This window comes from Nomascus leucogenys, chromosome 13, assembly GCF_006542625.1.
Source record: "Nomascus leucogenys isolate Asia chromosome 13, Asia_NLE_v1, whole genome shotgun sequence".
Classification (NCBI taxonomy): domain Eukaryota; kingdom Metazoa; phylum Chordata; class Mammalia; order Primates; family Hylobatidae; genus Nomascus; species Nomascus leucogenys.
Window position 1 is genome coordinate 10,834,777 of NC_044393.1, and position 21,168 is coordinate 10,855,944.

Below are 21,168 nucleotides of genomic sequence, written 5' to 3' on the forward strand. Positions count from 1 at the left end.
TATATACAAATACATATTGAAATTGTTTTAGATTACTTATGACCTAAAATAGAGATGCACACTCAATATTTTCTTTTTTTTTTTTGGAGACAGAGTCTCGCTCTGCTGTCACCCAGGCTGGAGTGCAGTGGCACGATCTCGGCTCACTGCAAGCTCCGCCTCCCAGGTTCACGCCATTCTCCTGCCTCAGCCTCTCCGAGTAGCTGGGACTACAGGCGCCCGCCACCACGCCCGGCTAATTTTTTGTATTTTTTAGTAGAGACGGGGTTTCACCGTGGTCTCGATCTTCTGACCTCGTGATCCGCCCGCCTCGGCCTCCTAAAGTGCTGGGATTACAAGCGTGAGCCACCGCACCCGGCCCACACTTAATATTTTCTAATGAAATTTTTAATGAAAAGATGCATTTAATATCTGGCACAGCATTTTGCAGGATTTAAGATGTATCTGGTAAAGGAAAGAAAATTCAGATCAAAAGTTGTGTCTTTCGAAAAACATAGATAGGTTAAAGGTCTCACGTTTTCCATGAAATCTTGATCATACTTTCTAAAACATCACGTCACTTTGCACAATTTGTGCTATTACGCATTACAACTAAGATTAGAGTTCCAGACAACAGTGATGTCATTTCATGACCATTTACAAACCTTACATGCATCATTCTAAGCAATGGGCAAGGTATTGCATAAATGTCGTTCTAAAAGAGGACCCCGGGGATGGAGGCATTTTTTTCTAAGGTGACCAAAGCACCAAGAATCGACCTTTGTACAGATGGGGGAAACATTCAGGCAGGTAGGAGTATTTTTAGGATGAACACAAACACAGCCAGTACCTGCACCATCTTTTCTGTTTACAAAACATACACACACACCCATGGCTTTGAGTGAGTCCCAAACACTCAAACCCGTTTTTCTGCAGTCCTCTCAGAACCACAGCCTAATGGTGCTTGTAAGGATGGAGCTTTGGTTTTGTATAATGAAAAGGCCAATACGGTGCTTTCGAGGTCCAAATTAGATATACTCATCCTGTACAAATGCAGAGAGGTGCCAAAATGGCTACCTTATCTGTGTATTTAATGGATTTATACAACCTTTTGTATATGTTTTTCCAAATTATTGGTTCACCTTTGAATCCCTAGAACAGGTATCATACATTCCAGATTCTGACTGACGATGGATCAAGCTTTCTTTTCCTTACCTCTCCCTATCTACATATCACAGTGTTTTGGCAATTATATTAATTTTCTAAAAAAGATTACAAACCTAACAGGTGGAAAAGTGATCTTTGTTATAGCACAAATAAATATTACCTGTTTGTCCTCTTCACCATGGTTTCAACCCACCACTATTGGATTTGAAATATCTTTCTTCTCTCTAGGTATTCTGTGTATGCCCCCCCCCCTTTTTTTTTTTAAGAACCAGGAAAACATAATGGCAAGTTATTTAAGATTTAAAATGTTATGTAGCAAATAAAGAGGACGCTGTCGAGCCCCCAAGCTCAGGTGTGAATTCAATGGATGCATTTTGGCTTTTCTTTCAATTCTGTGAGCTGAACAAATCATGCTTGGAAAGAATGAGAAGAATCTGCCAATAACACATTTAACCATCATGATAAAAACATGCGAACCAAAAAGATAGTCTTCAGTTGGGGCCAGATAGCAATTAGAGTTATAGGAGGACTCCTCTCCATCAGAAGCATAGATCTCCTCACTCAGGGGAAAGTCCCAGGTCAAATATTTTAACTTTTTATTTCATCTTGGCCATCTTCACACCCAGTAAACCTCTCTGTCTGATGTGAAGCAAGCCCAAAGCCATGCCATCTAAATACTGCTCTCTACCTGGAACTCTCCTAGTGTCCTACCTTTCTAGCTTGTTCTGAAAGTCTTCTATTTGTAAACCAAAGCTCTGACAATAGGGTGTGGTGAGCGATTATATGTTATTAGTTTTTCATATTTGATTGTGAATTAATTAAGAGCTAATTAATTAGGAGCAAATCTGTAACTTAGCATGACATAAACTGGATTGGTCAGCACAGAAGGTTTAGTTCAGGTTGGGTTCCCGTCTTGGGGAATGGCCGAAGGTGGAGGACCACCTGAACACATAGGAGGGCCCTTAGTGTGTGGGGGCATCGTGCTGGAAGGGAGAGAAAAAGAAGTAGAGAAAACACAAATAGGCAAATGAAACAGATTTGTTAAGACCCAGCTTTGCTTATACTCAACATTTGAAAATCGCTGGTGAAACTAATCTGCCAATGCATTTGACCTTGGTCTCTGCCCTGTTTCCTAAAAATGACACTAATGGTCTGGGTGTGGGTGACTATATAAGGCATGGAACTTCTATGATACATGATGCAAATTATCTTCAAGCTATGAGACTCCACACACATTAACATAAGTGTACAGAAAGCCATTTGTTTCTTTATGTGAAATGAAACCTCAAGGGCACACATTGCCTCTATCTTTGTTAAAGGTGGGCTCTAATATTGGTCTATCCACGAGAAAACCAAAAGATGAAAGAAGAAAGTAAGCTTCTTCTCTTTTCATCTCAATGTTCTGCAAAGAAGAATATTTTTCTACCAACCTGTTAAGGGCACATGCTCATTCATAGGACACTTAATGTAGAAAATAACCAAAGGGAAGAGGTGGAAGGTGGCAATTGCTAAAAGTAAGCTGCAAAAAAGCATTCATTACAAGTAACAATCATAAAGACAACTTTAAGCTATTCATGAGCTGATTAAGGAATCTCTATATAGCAACTACTTCTAGCACTCTCCAATCTTTCTTCCATTGCTCACCTTTTTGTCACTTTATAAGTCATTGGCATTGCTATGGAAAGGTGAGGTGGTGAAATGGAATGGTGACAGAAGTTAGTATCTAATAATTAAAGTGAAAGATAGCCTTGGCTGGACACTGGAGCTTGCTTTGGGTAATTCAGGATTATGGATGATGAAGGCCTAATAAAAGCAGTAGTAATCTGTGAACTTTATCTCTCTTAACCCGTTTTATTCTAGTTCCCAGCTCTGAACTAGAGGACTTGAGAGAATGATTAGGACTTAGTTTTCATGTTCTGGTCTTTCATAAAAATTAATCCTACTCCAGCAAGCTACTATCCTGCTTGGCATTGGGAGACGCTAGCTGCCTCTAAGCAGACCCAACTCCCTGTAAGAAGCTCCTTACCAGGCTAGTCGCAATGCCTCGGAGCAAACCCATACCTGCAGAGCTATTCTTCATCCACGTCTGTTACAAACTGTGAATGGTGTTCGGGTGACTTGCTGTGCGTTTTGCTTAGGTGGAGTTTTACCGCATGTTTGCTCACAAATGTCCGACAGCACAACTTACACTTGAATTTAGAGTCTGTGTCCTCTTCGGCAGCTATTGTTTCCGGAGACCTCTGAGCCGACGATACCCGGGAGATCTCTTGCTCCACCTTGCTTTGCTGGTCCACTGACAAGCGGGTCATGTCCTTCATTTGGAAACCCAGGTGAGATTCTAAGTGACTGATGTAGGTAGACGGGGTTCTGAACTGGGAGGCACAGTCACTGCAATAAAAGATGGGGTGGCCTTTGTCCATGTTTTTCAGAAATTTTGTCCCGCCCGTTTTCCTAAGCTGGTACTTGACGTTGGCCAGCCAGTGACTGATAGTGGTCATTGAGAGTCCCGTAAACTTGGAGATTTGCATACGCTCTTGTGGGCCCAGATCAGACAGCAGGTATTTGCCCTCTGATGTCTGGAAGAGGCTCGAGGCAAACTGGGCTTGTAGAATCAGAAGATGCTGAGGATTCCAGTTGGACTGCCGGCCTTTTCTTTTATGCAAAGTTGAGACTTCACTGGAGACATCCTCAAAGCGCCTGACATCCATTTCCAGCTTCATGGGAGGGACCCTGGAGGAGGAGGCTGGCTTTGGGGTGGTGGCTTTGGGGAGGACTTTGACCATGTCGGCAATGTCAGACAGAGCGTGCTTCTGAGGTGGGGACGTACAGGATTGTGCTTGCGAGGACTCAGCTTTCTTGCTTTTGGACTTGGTCAGGTCGATGGGCTGATCGTTGTTCTCAAACAGGTAACGCCTGGACATACTGGCTGACCTTGTGGAGGTGGGACTCAAGACCGGCTTGTCCATGACACTGAGATTTGACTTGTGGAACATGGAAATTGTGCTTGAACTTGGGCTGGAGCAGGAAGGTGAGCGCAAGGGCTCCGTGGCTTTGCCCAGGTGATTGTTCAGGACGGACTGCAGGGCGCTGAGCGGGTTGATGCATGGCAGGGATGGGGCGTGGTTGGCGAGGGCGCACCCGTTGCTCAGAGCAGATGTGGGCTCCAGGGGCTGGGGTTTCTCCTTCTCGCTGCCCTCTTTCATCAGCTTGTCCTCCTCCTTCAGGGGACCCAGCTCCGTCTTTTTGGCTTCTGGAGGTGTTTCACTTTTGCGGAAAGAATCGCCCTCACTGTGGCTGAAAGATGAGGCCTCTTCATGGGGACTTTCTTTCCCACACTCCTTCACCGCTTCATCTTTGTCTTCTGACTCCATCTTGACTTGAGTGTAAGCGGCCAGGTGTGTGGGCATAGAAACCAGTGGCATCACTTTCCACTTTGGTGCAATGGGCCTCAGCTTGTTGGTGAGATTAGGCCGGATCTGCAGTACCTGGGATCCCATAGGCAAAGGCGGCTTGGTGCCCTCAGACAGCTGGTAGGCTGCGTGGATGCTGGGGTAGGCACTCCAGCTGGGGGCCCCGTTTTGGGCTTTGTTGATGGCTGTGGTGACAGTATTTTCCAAAGATTTCAAAATGTCCCCTCCACCCTTTGAGCCATCTTCCAAGTCCTCCTCCCTTAGGTATTGATATTTGATTGTAGGGTCTAAAGGTTTTTGTAGAGGATCTTCATAGTCCTCGCTTTTTGCGACTTTCTCATCCTTGCTGGTTTCCTCTGGCCTTTCTTTTTTACTCTCTTTCTTTAACTCAGTTGTAGAGGCTGTACAATCTGATGCTGAGTTACTGGATGGCTTGGGAGCCAGAGAATCACTGTTTGGGGCCTCGGACAATGACTGCATTTTCTCCACTGCTAGCGGGTCTAATACCAGCTGCTTCCCTTTCTTGGAGGCAGAGCTGGTGACCTTGAGAAAGTGACCTGTGACCATCATGTGGGTGGTGAGCTGCTGCAAGGTGTCATGGGAGCTCCCACACTCCATGCACTTTAAGATCTGGGACTTGCAGGCCTCAAACTGCCAGGTGTAGCTGGCTCCATTTTGGTAGCCATAGCGGTTGTTGGAGGACAACTGCAAGTTGGCGTTCTTGTGAGAAGAAAAAGAATCTGCAAAAGATCCTGTGGTTGAATCGGGGGAACACGGCCGATTGACATCAAAAACGCGTTTCTTAGCCGGGGTGACCATTTTCGAGGAAATGGTTGGGACTGGCTCCTTCAAAGGCACTTTTTGGTAATGTTTTGTTTTAATCATGTGGACGCTCAAATCTTGGAGGGAATCGAAGGAGTCGCCACAAAACATACATTTCAGAACCTTTTGAGCATCCTCTTTGTCCATATCCTGGAAAGCCCTTTTCCGGGGCTTTGAATAGCTCGTGGGTCTGAGCTTGTCCTTTTTGCGGTTGTCATCTTGATAGTGGCCCGTTTCGTTCATATGCACAGTCAACTCGACTAGGGTGTCGTAGGCCGCGCTGCACTGTCGGCATCGGAATCTGCTGGCCCCTGTGAACACAGTCCCGCACATCTTGCTGCTCTGCCGGTACAACTGCACCGAGCTGAACAGGCTGGGTTTCGAGACGGACCTAGAAGGCAAGTTCTGCTGCAGGCTTTTGGACAGAGCGTCCTGGTGCCAATCAAAATCACTCTTGCTGCTGCCGTTTCGGGTGTCACAGTTCCGCCTCTCACTATTGGACAGCTTGAAGCCAAGGCCCAGGCCTGACCAGTAGGAATCCGACAGGATGTTGGCGTAGACAGCGGTCATTTTATCCATGCAATTGTGTGCTTCGTTTGGAAGCTTGACGTGAGTGTTTGCTTTCTTGTCCGAGGCATCTCGGCCGCAGACACTCTTGATGTCCGACACCTGATCACTGGCATCGCTCAGCAGAGACTCGTTCTCGGCATCCTGATTGGACAAATGACTTCCTGGAGAGTTCTGGTAGCTGAAGCAGCCTTTTTGCTCTGGGCCCGTTTCTAGCTCCTCGTCCGTCCCTGTGTCATTGCCACCCTGCAGTTGAGCTACCGAACCGCTGTCTTCCTCCTCCTCTTCTTCTTTTATTTCCTCCTCTTCTTTCAGCTGTTCCTCCTGGGCGTAGCCTGCAAGAGAAGAAGAAGAGATGAAACGACAGTAACAGGCTCCATATTCCATTCCAATTTCCTCACATAGACTAAGTGCTTCCCATGCCGAACTGAACAATGATTTAACCTACACTTTTATGCACTGTGAGCAGTGGACACAGGAAAAGCCAAATGGTGTCTTTCGTGCAATCTACTGCTTTTTTTTTTTTAATTGGCAGGAGTCATAATTCTTTATAAATGCCTAGGATCCCAAGTTAATAATTTTCAGGTTTAAGGAATATCTTTCTAATATTCCTGTAATGGGATAGTTGCTAAATTCATGTGTATGACTTTTAGGAAATCTGGATTGAAATTCATATCCCATTAAAGTCATATCTCTACAGGAAAGAATGTTGGCTCATAGGGAGACTAAGACTTGACTCTTGGCATCTAGATGGTAAAGTTTACCAAGACACTTGGATATATTGGCATATAACCATATAAATAAATCATTTTTGAGTGCTCAGAAGTAATTTGGATGCACAGCCATTATATTTTTTGATAGCCACTGTCTTTTTGCTGTAACATTTTTATTTGTAGAGAATCACACAGCAGGAAGAGAGATTATGGGGTATGCAAATAAAATCTTCTGTTGATAGTTGAAAAATTATATAAGCTCAGTAAATATAATGACTTGAAAATAACCGCAAATGGTGCTAGAATGGGAGATTTGGTGACTATCTTATTATTCTAAAACAGGTTTATGAAGACCTTTCCAGACAAGGTTGAAAATGCCCTCTCGATCTTGTGCCTGTAATTTCAAATGCACTGTGATTTGTGGGTACCCGTCATGAGATGCCAATTATATATTTGATTTGTAGATGCAAAATGCTATTGGGGATGCATGCTTTCTCTTCTCTGAAAGGATTTAGGACCAGTAATTGCATAGGGAAAATGAAGACATGAGCGAGCTGGTGCAAAGGGAATTAATGGGCAAATATCCATCAATGGAGATGGGGAATGTGACATTATGCCTATGGGCTCATTTTCTTCACCTGGCCTTTTCAAAGCCATGCAGATAAAATGCAACCAAAGAAGTCCCAAAGAAAAGGAGATCCAGTTTTAGGTTTGCAAGGCCTGCACGATCTTAATGCAATACTTTCTTTATGAACTTCTGTCTCCTCTCTCTGTGGCAGGTAGCAACTTGGGGAAAACCTTAGAGAAGGCTCTGTTATTTCCAGTCACTAAGGACAAAGCTTGGAAAAGGAGTGGCCATGTGCTGGAGGTCCGTCCTGCGAGGCAGGCACAGAGAATTAGAAGAGAAGGGGATTTGCTAGGATAAAGCAGCTACAATCAGCAACTCCAGAGGCTGCCACTGCTGCTGCTGCTGAAGATAAAGAATATTTATTGAGCAATTGCTGTCTCCTAGGAAGTAAGCTAAACACTGCAAATGCATTCTTTCATTTTGTCTTAATATCTGCATGAAGTAGCCACTATTATTTTCATTTCACAGAGGGGGAAACTGAGGCTTTAAGGTAAGGAAATTCACCCAAGGCCACACAGCTAGCGTTGCACATAGCTAGCGTTGGACATACACCCAAGTCTGCCTGATGGGAGAATGCCCGAATGCAGCAGATGCCGCTGTCTTTGTATTGCCAACCTAACGAAGAAGAACCCTTTGATGAGACCCAAAGGCTAAAGGTTAAGCAGTGGAATTTCATTGAAATGTCACTAAATAGATAACCACATCACAGGGAAAAACTGTGGGAAAACTGGAGACAAGAGCCATGATTTTAGTGACAGAATACCATAAAACAAGATGAAATGTATAAATTCAGTCTAGCCACGAGTTTTATGGTTGCGTTAGTTATTTTACTGCTATTGGTGTGGTGTGTTTTACCTTCCTAGCAAATTGACAGGTGGATTTTTTATTAAATTGGCATTACTGGTCTCTAGTCTCAAAAATTGGTTTGAAAAAACAACAACTACTCAATCTAGTCAAAAAACCATGAATAAGCGGTCACAACTTGCAGGAAAACTGTAGTTTAAAATGACCGTATGGCCGAATTAGATTATTCCTGTCGGTATCATCCCATTTTCTTTTTCCTGGATTAACTTGTATGTTTGCAAAAAATAGATATACCATTCAAAGAGAAAGTCTCTGTTATAAAATTAATAAACTAAATAACAACTAATAAAATAAGTTGTTACTGAGCCAAGTAACATACATCAGAGAATCAGACAAATTTCATCAATCAAATAGGGTCACTTTGAGAATGAAGGGGTGCTATTACTCTGGAACATACGCTGGGTCAACAGGTATTCATCAGGTTGTTCCAGGCCAACTAAGACATGTGACAACACCTATGGGTAACGTAATCACAGCAACAAAGAAGCAAGTAAAGAAATCTGGGGATTTGGTGGCCACGAGGACTTTCTGTCATCACAATTGGCTAAGGGCATTTCTAGGTTTCATTCGTCTCAGTATTTTCAGTGCCTGGTACCGTGCCTGACATCTAGCAAGAAGTTGGGAAGTAATTCATGTTATTTTGTGTGTACTTTGATGAAATATACATACATGCACTCTAATGCTTGCACCTGTGCGTGTACACACACACACACACACACACACACACACAAAATCTGCCCACCCAATATAGTCATTTTCAAACTAGGAGAAAAGAAGTGTTCTTTTTTTTTTTTTTTCCACTGACATTTGGAAGCAGAGCTTTCTGGACCAGCTCAACCTCACAATCTACTTTGTCCTTCTAAATGGATTCCCCAGAAGAAAAGTCAGAGACAGCAAACGCCTCCCCCACAATACAGATAAAATTTTCTGCTTAATTAGGCATTGACATGTTTACTATAACCTTTACAGAAGAGTAACTCGTGCTGAGAGACCCTTTTTGTCTGTTTTCCTCTGCAGAGCAGACTAAATCTCATGCACTGGATAAGGTAAGGCATTGAAAAGCCTCATACAAAAAGTGCCAAACATCTGTCAAAGTGAGTGTATTTTAACAATGGCTGAGGGTTCCAAGGAGTTTTTTTAAAAAAACACATTTCAATATTATACATCTAAAACTGTTCACTTGACTTAAGTGATTTTGTTTGCCACCAGCAGTTGGGGCAAGAGAGGAAAGGCAGCCAGAACAGGGGTGATCTGGGTGAATAATGAGTATCAGTCTCTCTCTCTATTGAGACTCGTTTAATAAGATTGCATCTTGTGTAAGTCTTAGTATAAGTGGATGAGTGGCAAGTTTATTCTTAGGAATACTTACTGAATGAACGAAAACTATCACAGTTATGCCAAAGCACAGGACAAAAGAACTGTTCTCTCTAGAACTTCCTTGTTGATTGGGGGTCAAAGATCAAACTTCATAGTGGCAAAAATTTCCTTTTCCAACCTAAATTTCCAGTTTCATCCATTTCCCCAGCTTGACTCTGGCCACATGAGATGTCCTCATTCCTGGAACAGCTGACTCATGAGCAAATCTGGTCCATTCTTTGACTGAACTACTGACTCAAGAGACCATTTTTCTCCCACTCCATGGCCACTGCTCTAGCCTGGGCCACCATATTGTCCCCTAGGTTGGACAATGAGCTTCCGGTTTCTACTTCCCACAGTCTGCTCTTCAGTGAACTGCTAGAAGATTCTTTGTAAAAGGGATTAGGTCATGACGTCCCTCTGTTTTAACTCCTGCAGTGTCTTTCTGTTGCACTTACAATAAAATCTCAACCCTTAGCATGGTCTACAAGAGCCTGCAGGATGTGCCCTAGGCCAACCTCCCTGCCCCTCTCTCAGCACCCATGGCCTTCTCTTCATGCCTAGGAAACAATAATCTACTTGCTCCTCCTTGACCCCGCCAGTCCTTCTCCTGACTGAGGCTTTCTGCCTTTGCAGATTTTTCTGACCAAAAAGGTCTTCATCCGCACCATCACATAGCGGGTTCCATCAAGTCTCAGCTCCAGTGGGCCCTTCTCAGTGAGACCTTTTCTGATGTCTCCCGTGTTCTGTGTAACTATCCATCACATCACCCTACTGCCTGAAATCCCTGGAGCACTTACCAGACTCCGAAATAAGTCCATTTGTTTATTGATTGATGTCTTCTTCTACTGAATGCAAGGTTAGAATATCTATCCCCATGCAGTCAGAATGCTCCTCCCCAGTGCTCAATTCACATCCTGGCACAGAGTGATGTCCACAAACTATTTGAGTGAATGAATGAATAGATTACACAGTACAAAGAATTATTCCAGCTGCAAACTCTGGCTCCATTCCTCAGCAGTGCAACTGGTACTTCTGGTGGGTAAAGATCTCCCCACCCTCAGCCCATGTAGAGAGATGTGAATTACAATCATACTAATCAACTTCACTCAATGATAAAACCAGAGCATCGGCTGTATGCTGAGGCTCACACTTGTAATCCCAGCATTTTGGGAGGCTGAGGCAGGTGGATCATCCGAGGTCAGGAGTTCAACACCAGCCTGGCCAACATGGTGAAAACCAGTTTCTACTAAAAAAAAAAAGAAAATTAGCCAGGTGTGGTGGCGCACGCTTGTAATCCCAGCTACTCGGGAGGCTGAGGCAGGAGAACCACTTGAAGCAGGAGATGGAGGTTGTAATGAGCTGAGATTGTGCCACTGCACTCCAGCCTGGGCGACAGAGTGAGACTCTGTCTAAAATAAAATAAAATAAAATGAAATAAAATAAAACCAGAGCATCCCCATAAATCATCTTTTCAGGACAACCCAGCTACCAACTTCCTTGCTGCCCAACTTCTTTGAGCTGTGGATTTATACTTCTAAGTATAAAGCTGCAAATAAGCAACGAGACCACAAAGCATCAGAATCTATGCTCTTAATGTGAACAGACTTTGATTCAACAAAGATTCACACATGGGAACTTTGAAAGTATGGACTAATTTTATCATGGATAAAGTCCATTAGCTGGTCTACTATAAACAACATTACACATGTATTAGCAGACATACATATTAGAGTAGCCTTCCCCTGAATTCTTCATTTAAAAAAGGAGAAATATTATTAGAGAAGAATATTTTATATGCTGCATTTGTTTTACCCTAATAGTATGTGGGTAAAAATTAGAAATAAACCCTTACATTTTATTTTCTTCCTAGAGAAATTTTCTTTCATATGAAAGGTTAATGGCTGGGCATGGTGACTAACACCTATAATCTCAGTACTTGTGGGAAACTGAGGTGTGAGGATTACTTGAGCCCAGGAGTTGGAGACCAGCCTGTGCAACATAGCAAGACCGTTTCTACAAAAAATTAAAAAAAAAAATAGCCAGGCATGATGGTGTGTGCCTATGGTCCCAGCTACTCGGGTGGCTGTGGTGGGAGGATCACTTGAGCCCAGAAGGTTGAGGCTGCAGTGAGCTATGATCACGTCACTGCACTGCAGTCTGGGTGACAGAGCAAGACCTTGTCCCAAAAAAATAACAACCAAAAGAGGAAAACAATTATTTTTAAAACTACGCCACCTCAATTGTTCCCAAACCTCTAGTCAGAATGATTTAAATGAAATTGTGCAAAATAATTCATGGGTGGTGTGGAGTTAGATATCAGACTTTTGCTAGGCATACGTTACTGTAGTCACCTTGAAAGTCCACAGTATCGTTTACAGTAAAAACACTGAGAGTTTTAAAAATGGCAGTAGAGATGGAACCGATATAAGAACAATTTAAAACTCAAGAAGGCTGATTTTTAAAAACTAAACCAGAATTCAACCAAGACCTCATTTAAAAACATATCCAATGGTGACAGGATCATTTTCGCCAATCTACTGCACTAAATGACTGTTTAAAGTCGCAGGAAGATGCCACAGGGTTCAAGGCAGATGTAAATGAGGAGATCGTGAGAATTTCTCAGCGAATTTTTTGTACCCAGTAGGTACAAAAAATGATGACTTGGAATAAGAGCCCCCTGTCATGAGGCTCTAGTGTTTTGGTGACTGTGGTCTAAAAGTCTGTTAGTATGTATATTATTATTGGCACTAATTGGCATGCATGTTGGCAGGCTGAGTAAAGAGATACAGGATTCAGTGTTCAAGGAAGCTGAGCTATTCTCAAGTGTAGCCAGGCCTGGAGTGAGGGCCTCTTGGAGGGCCATGTGGAGGGATCCCTCTGCTTTTTGCTTCAGGAGAGAGGAAGTCTAGAGAGCTGTGGGATCCTTGCACTATTCCTGAGCACAGACTTCATTTACAGAGAATCCAGGTACCACAGGCCAGGGCCCAGTGTGTTTGCTGGCTGGAGAAGTTATCTATGTTCATGCACATTTTTAAACAGAAAAATGTTCAAAAAGAAACATGACATTTGTGGTGCGTGGATTTTTATCCCTGGCATGCCAATATAACATAAGTGTTACTGATACATACGGATCGAGAGAGAAGAGTTTGCTCCCTCCTCTCTCTGAAAGTCAGAACCAAACAAATAGAATTCTTTGTTTAAAGAACTGCTGGAGATGGTGTGGGTGCAGTGTTGGGGGGCCATCCTGAGCCCATCAGTACTCTGCGGAGATAAATGCGGAGGTTTCTGGTGGTCATCAAAACAACAGTATCTCTCTCTTTTTTTCAATTTCCTGAAGATGGTTCTGTTAATTGGAATGTTTTTTATGTACCGTGGATGCATACCAGGTGGGTTCTGTCTGAACACTTAATGTACGCTTGTTGCTTCTTTCTTGGGCCATGGTTACAGCTCTTTGGACTGTAAAACGTTTTCTAATCACATTTTGTGAGTTTCTCCACATCTTGGTCATCAGCAAAAAAACGGCTAAACTAGTTTAAGTCAGGTGAAGTGGATATTCTGTCATCCCTTTGTGGTTCATCTGTTTATTCATTTAATCAAGAAATATTTATTTTGCAGTTACCACATGCAAGACACTTTAGTGGAGTTTCACTAGGATTTTCGTCACAGTGGGTCTTCCAAGGCCAAGGCAAGTAGAGAGGTGAGTTATGGAGAGAAGTTGGATGCTGAGGTTATGGAGAGAGAGGTCATGAAAAGGTCACACATTACTGAAGGAAGGCAGGTAACGAAAATGGGCCAAGCAGGCCAGGTGGAGGAAAATCCATTCTCAGTTGCAAAGGTAAGTAATCATGGATGCTCAGCTAGACTGGACACTTGCCTGGAGGACACTGAGGGCTGTGAGTAACAGGAAAGTTTATGGCACATCAGAATCACAGCAGACCAGGTGCAATGGCTCACGCCTGTAATCCCAGCACTTTGGGAGGCAGAAGTGGGTGGATCATATGAGGTCAGGAGTTTGAGATCAGCCTGGCCAACATGGTGAAACCCCATCTCTACTAAAAATACAAAAAATTAGCCGCATGTGGTGGTGCATGCCTGTAATCTCAGCTACTTGGGAGGCTGAGAGGCAGGAGAATCACTTGAGCACAGGAGGCGGAGGTTGCAGAGAGCCGAGATCACGCCACTGCATTCCAGCCTGTCCAAGAGAGCAAGACTCTGTCTCAAAAAAAAAAAAAAATCACAGCTGCTACTGAAGGACTTTCATGGAGTTTAGGATTGCCAGGTATTTCGTCTGGGCCAAACCATGTGGACAAAACTAAATACATCTGAGACCCAACCATTTGCACCCTCTGAACCACGGGAACCAGGGGTTAGAGAATCTGGTATGCTTTTCTGGTTCTCTCTCCTATCAGCTCTTTGACCTATTTCTTCATCTGTCAACCTCAAATAGGAGTGACTATCCCAAGCCTGACTGACTAAAAGGGTCCTATCAGGACAAAAGAGGAAATGTATTATAAACCCACACTATTCAAGTAGGGTTGATGAATGGTGTCCGCATCAGCTGGGAGCTTGTTAGAAATGCAGGCTCTCAGCCCCACCCCAAGCCTACAGAATAGAAATCATTGAACAAGGTCCCTAGAGGATTCCTATGCTCCAGAAAATTTGAGAAATCTGGATGTAAATTGCAAAACTGTTAATTAATAGAGAGATATTTAGGAATCTACTTCTCCATGCCTACGTTCACCAAGGTATGTGGGAACCAGCTTTGTGAAAAGATCATACAACTTTGAGGACTTTCAGCCCCTGTCCTCTCCAGGGACCAAGAGACTAAATGCCTGTGGCTTAGATGGTTGCTCCCAGTTTATACTGGAAAACACCAACCAAGAGAGAAATAAATTGCTGATTCAAGAACTGATCAGTTAACAGGGTAGATAAGATGGCCCCTCAGCCTTGGGATCAGGCAGAGCTTGGTGTACTGTGTAATGTCTTGGGAAGGATGAGACAATCTTGGGAAAATTACTGAAAATTTTCAAAGGCACAGCTTCCTCATCTATAAAATAGGAATAATAATAGTATCTGCTTCTTAAGATGCTTTAGAGTATTGCATGTGATAAAGTATGTGAAACACCAAGAATGCAGGGCTACCTCCCAACTTCTCAGCCCTGGTTCTAGGCACTTTCCAACCACTGTACATCTGATCTTCAACCTGAACCCACAGATGGCTGAAATTAGTTGAGTCTGGCATTCTTTGTTATCCCTAAATCTTATTCCAAGCCAACAGCTTTTAGATGGTATTCACAATAGATAAGAACCAGCTTTGTTTATGTGTCATGCATGAGAATGCATAAGAAAAGAGCTTCCTCCAGTTTGGGGTTTGTTATTTAATATTAAATCACTTGTACAAGGAGCCAGTGGTATGTGTGCTGGGAACTTCCGTAGAAAGTGATGTACAAACATCAAATAGCAAGTTATTAGGTCATTAGCCATAATGATAATGTCTGCAATCCTCAAGAAATAAAGCAACCCACCATCTGAGAAAAAAGGTCTTTGTTAGAGGCCTCGGGCTTTGCATTGAGAGAGGTGACAAATGTTTAAAGCAGAAGGTCTCCAAGAAAAGTGCTTTATATTCAGCTACCTAGAATTTCAGTCCAGCGTATATTATTATTGCGACATGTCTTGGTGACAATTTAAAAAAGCAGAGTGAGAAAATATTCATGGAAAAGGGTGAGAAGGGGACCACTTTATAAGCTTTTTGGTAGCTCCAGTTTAGAAATCATTATCCTTACATTATCCTTACACCCAGAGAGTCACAAATCAGGAACAGAGGAGAAAACGAAGTGAAACAAAACAGGAACAAAGAAACTACACAATAGAACTTAGACTTTCCTATCAAATTAAGATTTTTAGGTGTTGACTTTTCAAGTGGTAACAAATATTTTCAGCAAGGCATGCATGCTTATTTTCTATACATTTATTCTGCATAAAGATATATAAACACACTCACACACATATAGTTCCTTCCAAGACTGGAGAGGTTTTTTTTTTCCCCCAAGAAAAAGGACAGTGAATCATTGTCCAAAATGACCTTCAGAAAGTATATGAAGCTGCTGCACCATCTGTATTTTTTCAGACATATATTCCAATTTTACTTGAAATAACATCATTAGCACAGCCATCCCACAGAGCTAGAAGGTGATCTTGTTTCCTTTTTGCCTGGCTTCAAGTCAAACATCTTTTCTTTTTTTTGGCAAATGCTGCTTCTCTCTCTGAAATATTTCATGCAGATAATGGATAATGACCACTTCTCATTGCCTTTTCTCGAAAACGTCTAACTGCATTAGCCAAGAATGGACAAATTTTAACTTGCTTCTTTTGCTAAGTTCATGGCTGTGACCACTTCCCATTAAGAAGAAAGAAAGCAAGCAAGCAAGAAAGAAACCCACTGTTCTCTCAGAAAAGCTACATTGGCACTGTCAGAAAGCAGGCTGGACTTTAGTTTTCTGGTGAAAAGTCTTTGCTGTCTCTAGAAGAATCACAGAAGCCTGAGGTGGAAAGAATTTTCATGTCATTGGGCCAATTTCTCATTCAGGAAAGGGCTTCCTGGCCTTGGTATCCTTAAATGGCTCAGATGCTTGACTTTCCAACCTTTCTTCTTCATGTTGGACTCTCCACCAGCACAGTCATTGTTACTAGTCTGCTATGAGGACCACACTGAATGGGGACCATTTCCATTCCTCACACTTAGGAGTTGAGCCGTGTTTCCATCATGGTACAATCTGATCGAATCAAAGGATTGGGGAGAACTTTCAGTTTAAGCTTTTATGATATGCTTTCATCTCTTCATCAACACTTCTGTCAAGTACTGCTCAGCATATTCTTGAACATGCATGCAGTGATGACTCATAGAGTGCAATGACCTGCCCAGTTTCCATCTCAGACCTACCCTATCACTGTCCATTTTGCTTAGGACTTAAAAGCCAAAATTCTTCTCCTTGTTCCCTAAACTCATCAAATTCTTTCCTTCTTTAAGGCCCTTGAAATTCCATTCCCCCTGTATACAAGATTCCCCCTTTTCCTATATCTAAGTCTTTCCTTTTAGTCTAATTCTTTTAGTTTCAGCTCTAATGCCTTTCGTCGGATGGGTCATCTCTGATCACCGTACCCTCCCCACTTACTCCTCCGAAATTACCAACAACCAAAGTTATTTTCTATCTCAGTCCCCCATTTTTCTTTTGTATACCTTATTTCAGTTTGCAATTGTACTTACTATGTACTTGATTGTCCTCTAGATAAGACTGTAAGCTCCCTGAGGGCAGGTCAAATCTATCTTGTTCACCACTGTATCCCATTGCTGTACCCAGCCCACCTTGTTCAAGTATTTGTTGGATATATGAATAAATAAATGAATGATTGGACCCATAAATGAATGAATGATTGCATCAGTGAAGCATGGTTTTCTATCCAACACTTAGATTCTATTCAAAACTTAGATTTTACTCATTGGTCCTAATTCACTTTCAAGCCATAGAGAACAACAACAAAGTATCTTTCAAACAGAATATTGCTTTGGATGGTTGAAGGGTGCACATGGGTTTAAACTCACAGGGTGGGTTCCTCCCTATGGGAAGTAGATGAATCAGGTACAAGTGTGATGTGAATTCAGGAGCCCGCAATTGTGACACCTCTTACTCTCTGCTTCTTCTTGCCTTAAACCCGACAACTTGGCTTATGTTCATTTGGCATGAGGCAGACCAAGAACTCATCCCCTATAAAAATATAAAAACTTAATCTCTTATCTCACCTTTGCACTTCAGGGTGAATGAGTTAACTAGATCATTATTTTTGGCAGCTGCTTTCTTCTAGAGAAGAAAATGGGACCCCAGGAGCCAGCTGGGTCACCATAATACTCTTAGTAGTTCTGGGGGTGATTTTTGTTCCCCAGGGGACATGTGACAATGTTTGAGGACATTTTTGGTTGCTATACCTAGAGAAGCGGTGTTGCTGGTATCTGGTAGGTAGAGGCCAGGGATGCTGCTAAACATCCTACAATGCACAGGACGGTCCTTACTCAAAGAATTATACAGCCTCAATATGTCAATAGCTTAGAAACGCTGCAAAGTCAAAGTCAGCTAAAACTTTGGGAATTGATGACCAGGAAGTGTGACATTCATGCTCTTTCTAGTTGTCAATGAAGCAAGGGTCTGCACAGAGAAGAACACTCTATTATTAAAAGAGAACTATTAGGTTGGTACAAAAGTAAAAGTAATTAGTTTTAATGGCAAAAACAGCAATTACTTTTGCATCAGCCTAATAGAGGAGAAAGTGTGTGCACCACCATCATAGGTGTTACAGGATGGAAGAGAACAAGGTCCGCAGCAAGCCCACCTGGGTTCAAATCTCATCTCTGCCATGTCCTGCATTATCATCTTGAGCAAACTAACAACTTGTGTGGGGCTCAGTCTCTCCATCTATCAATTGGAGATAATAATAGTACCTGCCTCAAAGATCATTTTGAAAATTAAGTGAGATAACTGGAAAGAAGTCAGAACGCCTGGTAAAAATAAGCACTCAATATGTCTCCTCTCATTACCATCACAAGAACAAAAACCTAGTCATGAAGAATCCTGTTATGGAGCCGGATTTCTCAGGATTTTTTGTATTTACTTTTTCAAGTTTTGGCTGAAAAAAATGTTCATCAGTCTCCTAGCATTATTCTCAATCAATTCCTTCTGCATTCATTTAAATCCCCTTATCAGATTGAGTATTTTTATATTACAAGAAACAAACAAATAAAAAAGTTAATGATAAAAGGGATTAGCATTTATAAACTACTCCAGTAACTCCACCAAATAAATCCTGACCTATTTCAGTTCTTAATTAACTAGGTCAGCTTTTAAATGAGCCAACTTATATGGAACAGCGAGTCTGAGCTGGGCCAAACCCACACCACAGAGTTACATGAAGCAGTACTTGGAAACGACCCAAATTCTGGGAGATACATAGGTCTTCAATACATAGGTCTTCGATCTTTTTGAATGGACAGTTTGGATAATCTAATGGAAAATTCTCCAAGGTTTTTTGACCCTTTGATTTAGGTTAGGGCTAGTTTAAGAATGATATTTCCAAGAGCTGTCATATTTTCTTTGTCCCTACCTATAGAGAAAATGGGTAAATAGGAAGAGGCTTTAGGTCACTTTATCAGCATCCTCCTAATAGTACCAAATCGGCTGTTGTCCCAGGACAGGAAAGTTGGGGAAGACAGCACTATCTGGTGATTTAATATTCTCCAGTTGTGAACACCAATAAATGGTTCATAAGACAGCCACTGTCTTGTTCTTGATATTCTTTCTGGCTTTTTGTCTCTGTTTCATTCTCCTTTTGGGGGTTATTTTCCCTTGCTTTTTAATTATTCTGATGTTAGTTTTCAGCCAGTTCTCAAACCACACTTATAGAAGTCAAACTCCCCTAGAAAATCATTATCTATCTATCTATCTATCTATCATCTATCATCTATCTATTTTAACGCACAGTTGAGCTTATTGTTTTATTTGCTTCTGGGAGTAAACGATAGTTTTTCTTTTCTTGGAGAAATTACCAAAAACAAAACCCAGATCTTTCTTTCTGACCTGGAGGAGGATTATTAGGCATGAGCTGAGTTCCTGGAAAGGCATCTCCTTATATGCAGCTTCTAACACCTTTGAGTGACCCTTAGGAGATACAAAGGGAATTTGCAGTTGTACCTAAAAATAGAGATTCAAAGAGGACATTGGTAGTTACTTATAAGCATTTAAAAATGAAATGTGCTAATTCTTGAGCAATGCTGAACAGATCATTAGTGTTCTAGGGTACATCATAGGAGACACTATGGTTGCTTCCCAATAAGTGTGGGTGAGATTGGTCCCACCCCAGGTCTATGTGTGGGCACTGAATCATCAAACCTGATCACCTTGCCATAGCATCCTATTTAGGTTATTCAGGCTGGATCTAAGCCAATCGGTGATTGGCATTCTCAGTTTGATTGATGGTTAAGAAAGTAAGGGTTTTTACTGTTTGTTTTTCCTATTTTCATATAAGAACATATAATCTCATAAACTTTTAGGAGCTTTGCTAGTATGAGGAATGGCAGCTGGAGAACCAAGCCAACATATATGAGATCACAGAGCCAAGAAAATGTCAACCTTGATCAAACTCTACCTGAAGTTTTTTGTCTTTGTACTTTGAAATTTCATGAACAAATAATCCCCTTTACTGCTTAAGATAGTTCCTTGCAACTGAGAGCTTCATAATATATCTAATTTGTATATGCACATTTTATAGTTTTGTATAGCTGTTACTTTACAAATTAGATACATTTTTATAAATGTGTACAAATTAGCCTTGCTGTGCCCTGACATTTTTCATGTTACACATTGTTTCGTTCCTTGGTGTATATATTCTTCAGTCTCTAACAATTATGATGGCAAAATATTATAATTTTTTCTTTGATAAAATATAAGGTAATTTTTTGCTATTCTGTCCATTAATTTTTCATGATGATCTGTTTAATACTGTAAAATTTGGGATTGCTACTTGCAGTTAAGCACCTAATCCATTGTTATTTACCCATTAGCGATTTCAAATTCCAAGGCCACTTCAAATGGCATCTCCTCCCCAAGGTCTTCTCTACTACTGGACAAATCAAATTGTGATTCTTGACCTCCCCTCCCAGGTGGTAAGCTCTTTAAGAACAAGGGGGCTATGAGTCTTTATCTTTATATGCCCAGCACCAGGAGTTTTTGAGCATACAGTAAGGACTCTAGAAATGTTCTTCTTTCTCCTTGCTTGCTTTGTATCCTGTGACTACATAAGACCTTGCACATAGCCAGAACTCCAGAATCCTATTTAAGTAGAACAACAGAGATGATGTTTACCCCCGGAGGGTCCCAGCTCCCTGAGAGGACACTAAATTAGAGACACACTTGGTAATATCCAACACACCCTTAATGACTCAGCTGGGGTGATTTTGCTCCTGGGGACATTTGTTAATGTCTCGAGACATTTGATTGGCACAACTGGGAGACAAGGTGCTACTGGCATCTAGTGGGTAGAGACCCAGGGTGCTGCTAAACATCCTACAATGCACAGGACAGTTTCATGCAACAAATACAGAGACTTATCTGTCTGGTTCATTGCTTTATCCCTAGTGGCAAGCCCAGGTCTTGAGGTAACTCTTTCCTGTTTATGTCTAACCACCATCCATTTCCTACTGTTGGCCATCTTGGCGGGAGTGCTCTGCCCTTCTATTTTTGCAATTTGGATGAATTAACAATTGAAATCACCCTCCCTTTCCCCTTGATGTTAAAGTAGGTAGTGTAGCTCTTTTTTTTTTTTTTTAGATATAAGATTGACTTGGGACTGACTTATGGCATCATAAGGTCCAGGTTGTATAAAACTGCTCCCTTACAGACACATTGGGAAGGAGACGACAGAACAGAGATTCTGGCCCTCTGGGAGTTTAATTTCATGGGACCCCAGTGCATCTGGACTGTTTTCCAGCAAAAACAATATAAATATCCTGTGTGTGCATTGTGTGTGTTTATGTCTGTGTGTTTAAATATCTGATCATTTGTTTAAGGAGCAGGGAGGTGAAACGAACATATGAAAACTTTCTCTCTTCTTTCCC

General features: G+C 41.9%; 1 protein-coding gene across 2 annotated transcripts in view; it reads right to left on the reverse strand.

The window, feature by feature from the left end:
- Positions 1-21,168, reverse strand: part of TSHZ2 (teashirt zinc finger homeobox 2) — a 518,841-nt gene that overhangs the window by 230,859 nt on the left and 266,814 nt on the right. For both annotated transcript variants that reach the window (XM_003252945.4, XM_003252946.4), the window contains exon 2: positions 3,208-6,280. In XM_003252945.4, the coding sequence (XP_003252993.1) occupies positions 3,216-6,280 (3,065 nt within the window). In that variant the 3' untranslated portion in view covers positions 3,208-3,215. The remainder of the gene's footprint in view (positions 1-3,207; positions 6,281-21,168) is intronic.